Genomic DNA, 4,110 nt, shown 5'->3' on the forward strand with positions numbered 1-4,110 from the left:
ACTAGACTTTAACGCGATATAATAGATATAAAGAGACTAGCTATGATATATATATATATATATAAGAAAGATACTATAGATAGTAATTAGTCTATTATATTAATATCTACTAAAACTATTTATATATAGTAGAGCTATACGCTTATAAAGATATGTAAAGTTAGTAGGGTGGCTAACTCGCTTATTTAGCTAACTTACTTATAAAATATGTTACTAAATCACGTATACTGGACTCAATGGCTAGATGACTTTGTGCGAAACAAGAACAAAGAAAATTCAAGGATATAACATACTACGTCGGTTATGCCCTAAGTATATTTGTAAGATCTGCATATAGTTTATCTACATTTTTTCCATCAGCTAGTTTGCTTCTCCAGGATATAATACCACCCGGCCTTACTATAGCCGCGCCATTACGATCTACACTCCCAAAGCTAACCCCATTTCCCATCAAGGTCTTCTAGATCCTGGGTACCAATAGCAACTACTTCAACCGGTTCACGTTCAACCCAGCTCTAAGAAGCAAGATCTCCCGTAAAGAACACAAACTTGTGCAAGCACAGAAGATCACGGGTAGATATTACATGATTTGCTTTCTTGAACCACAGGTAGGGAGGGTGCTGCCCAGGTATCGTAGAAGAGGAGCATTTGGCTGTGTTCAACTTCCCATCTTCGTTAAGCTGGCCATCGTTGCAATCATCCTGGCCCCCATTATTAATGTCTGCATTAGGGTAAAACCATGTTATCTCTGCCCCAGGCGCCTTCAACTCAGTATCGAGGATAATTTGTGCACTCTGCACACCCGAATACATCTAAGCATAACCAGGACGAATTTCCTTCAACAGTGCTTTCATCGCCATTTCATTTTCTTTAGCTAAAGTATTTTTGCCGATACCCAAAGCCTTATCCTTGATCATGCTGTGGCTGTACAAATTCACCATGCTTGACTACGCTACTCTATGTCCAATCCGATGGTGCTCTTCATCATGCATGTCTAAAAGGTTGATTTTCCGAAGTTTGTTCTATAACACTGGGGCTAGCTTCCAAGCTGGACTGTTGGCATTTTGAATACCAGTGTTGACTCCAAGAGCACCCTAGAGCGGTATGTGGTGCGTGGCGTCACCGACAAGAAAAGTGCGGCAATTTCAACTGCGATAACGTTGAACTGAAATAGCTTTCACGAGCCAATGGCTCACACTCAAGACTTCGACGGGCGAGTCGGGGATGTTGATTCTCTTTTTTACTTGCGTGACCAATATGTCGTTGTCGAATTTTTTCGGGCCGTCTGGGTAGATGCCACAAGCAAACATCCGCTCTTCCCGTTTAGTCTTAGGGGTATGAGACAAAATGATACATATAGCAAGTTCCGTTATATCACCTTGTCTCTGGGTTAATGAATCAAGTTCTAAAGGCTTGTTCAGGGTGTTGAGAGACTATCAGTTTTCGAATTTATGCATTTACCAGATCGACTATGTCCTCCCCATGTAAATCAATTCTAATCATATTTGTTACCATTCTTCCGCCATCAGCCGCAATGACATGGGAAGCCTGCATGATATCGCACAACCTAGGACTTTCCCTACATCCAATCTTTAGCCCTATGTAGTCATCCTACTTTACAATATCAGTCATTCGGCGCCATAATGCACACAATTTGGATTCGACTGCTTGGCACCGTGCGAAAGGATCTGTCCGAGGCGTATCTGTGGTAACATAATATATCGACTAAGACTTGCGACCTTAAAACTTGCGGTCTTGGAGCATGTTTTCGGATGGGTCCTTTGTGCAATAATCGCCTGTTCCACTCCCATCTGGCAGAAAATTTCACCAGTTCTTTGATTTAGGCCCCACGCTTTTGGGTGAATTGAGGTGCCCTGATGGCGCATGAAAATCACGTGGGGATATAAGAAAGAAACGATAAGATAAAAGATGAAAGCCCTATAGGGCCTCATCCTACGATGGCAACTAGGTACCGCTGGTGATTTGTTATCTTTGTTCCTGTACGATCATTGAACAGCAACGGAAGCTAATAAAGTTCTAGAGCATGGGAGATTGAAGAATGCCATAACTCATGGCTAGTGATGAACCTTTTGGAAAGATATCTATCTTCCTCTGACAATGATGGTACTGCACGATGCCAATCATGAACCAATTGAACGCAAGGGCGTGTGTTATAACTATGTACTTAGCTTTCCGCCATCCACTTCTCCGGTCAACGGTGAAGGTGCTGCCACGCAAGCAACTACTCGCATGAACAGTGCGGTATCCCATCGATCCCCGTGCCGGCTGATAGAGTGCTCGGAGGAATGGTGGGCCATCAGTCGCTCTACGGCGGCCCCACATACGCCTCGTATATCATTGTTTGCTGACTGATGCACCAGTGACATGGTCGTGGAGTCATGGCCGACCCTATCTTCAAATGGACGAAATCAAGAGCTGATCTAGTGTGGTCGCCTCCATATCATTACTATCGCGCATGAACCCAGGATGCCTTGAGGTACCGGGGTAGAGTTGAACCCGGCGAAGTAAAATGGCATAGAACCTGGTCTGCATCCACCGCTCGACGATATACGATGAGCTTTGTTTCCGATTTGAACTCTAATAATGAACAAAAGCGAATACTGAATCAGAACCATTGCTGTGCTATATAATAATGCAGCCCCAATAAATGGAACTAAAGCTCAATACGGGGATCTTGATCCACGTACCATTATGCTCCCATGCTGGCTAGAAAAAAAGGGCCTGACTACAAAGCTTGGAATATCGACGCTGCGTTTGAACAAGACGTTTCTATTCCTTACGCGACGGAGTCATTGTACGCGCAGATGTGTTCCGCCCTGCCGACACACCTATGGCGCCCGCTATCGTGCATTATTCACCATGTGGTAGATCTAGTACAGGTTCCTCGACAATAGCTCTTCTTCATGGATGCAACTGCTCAAAACGCATGCACATATGACCCCTTCACTTCTGCGATACGTTAGCCTATAAAGCGTTCGGACGCATCCACGTCACAAACCTGGGCTTACACATGAAAAGGACTTTCCAATATCGGCTGATGTATCCAGATTCGTTTACAAACACGTCCCGGGCTTGTGCCTAGAAATTTCGCTTACATCAATTTGTTAGTTTGGCTACATGGAAGGGACTGACACTTACATCCATTGAACGACGAGTGATACAAAGGCGAAGGCTGCCGCTATAGAAGTGAATGCAACTGCAACCCATCCAACCGTTGGAGTGTATGCCACAAGAACAAGCGAAAGGAACAAAAATGCCGCAATTACCAAGAGCTGGATAAAAGACGATGCCAGAAGCCCTAGGCGCTCCCATGTATGTTTGCCAATGCCATCGGACGATGGCTTCGCATGCTCTCGCTGAAATGCTAGGAGGCTCATGGACATAGCCACCAAATAAAGCGCAACGATGAAGAGCAACCAGGAAATGCCAAGCAGGGTTCGAACGGTTTCACGGGCAAAGCGTGGATTCGCTCCAAGCTCGCTAGGGTTTGCGATTTCTGACACGATGACGGCGAAAGTTGATGCACCGAAGATAGAAAGGCTGAGAACGAAGGAGAGAAATCCTTCGAAAGATTTCATAACCTCTGTAGCATTTGCGTTGCTCGGCGCCTTTGCTTCCGAGCCGTCGGCGAAGACGGGTGGCTTAGTGGTGGAGTCTTCTTGGCGGGCAGCCATTTCAGGAATACACACAGTAGAATATTCGAAAGTGAAGGGTTCAACCAAAGAGGAGTACACAGAACATATATCCAGTGCTAGATTCGCTATGTTGCCAGGTGAGTAGGAAAAAGGACACAAAAACAAGACGCGCAGCAACGCAAAGACGCAGTCTACTTATCGACTGGGCTACGCTATACTAGTGGGTAGGTAAACAGCGCCACGGTGCGGCTGAGTGGCGCATTCTGCCTGCGCGTCTCACTTTAGGAGGCTGATTGTCGATTCTGTAAGTGTTAGACGGGTAGCTAGCGCAGCCAAAAGGGGGCAAAGGGAGCGGGGTCGCTCATCAGATTCAGCTGAAGCCAACTAGCCGTCCGCCCAAATCTTGCTGTTTTCCTCTTTAGTCGGCACCAAGGGGAAGAAAGCTACGCCTCCC

General features: G+C 45.7%; 2 protein-coding genes across 2 annotated transcripts; both read right to left on the minus strand.

Annotated features, from left to right (window-relative positions):
- Nucleotides 1-434: 434 nt before the first annotated feature.
- COCMIDRAFT_31195 (uncharacterized protein) lies at nt 435-812 on the minus strand (the record flags this gene model as incomplete). The annotated part of the gene is made up of 2 exons (XM_007695589.1): nt 435-515; nt 585-812. 2 exons carry the CDS (start codon nt 810-812, stop codon nt 435-437), a joined length of 309 nt encoding a protein of 102 aa, XP_007693779.1.
- A 2,343-nt stretch (nt 813-3,155) lies between these two features.
- Nucleotides 3,156-3,695, minus strand: COCMIDRAFT_10249 (uncharacterized protein; the record flags this gene model as incomplete). The annotated part of the gene is made up of 1 exon (XM_007695590.1): nt 3,156-3,695. The coding sequence occupies one exon, from the start codon at nt 3,693-3,695 to the stop codon at nt 3,156-3,158; it is 540 nt and encodes a 179-aa protein (XP_007693780.1).
- Nucleotides 3,696-4,110: the final 415 nt, after the last annotated feature.

The sequence above is a fragment of the Bipolaris oryzae genome (assembly GCF_000523455.1).
Source record: "Bipolaris oryzae ATCC 44560 unplaced genomic scaffold scaffold_357, whole genome shotgun sequence".
Classification (NCBI taxonomy): Eukaryota; Fungi; Ascomycota; class Dothideomycetes; order Pleosporales; family Pleosporaceae; genus Bipolaris; species Bipolaris oryzae.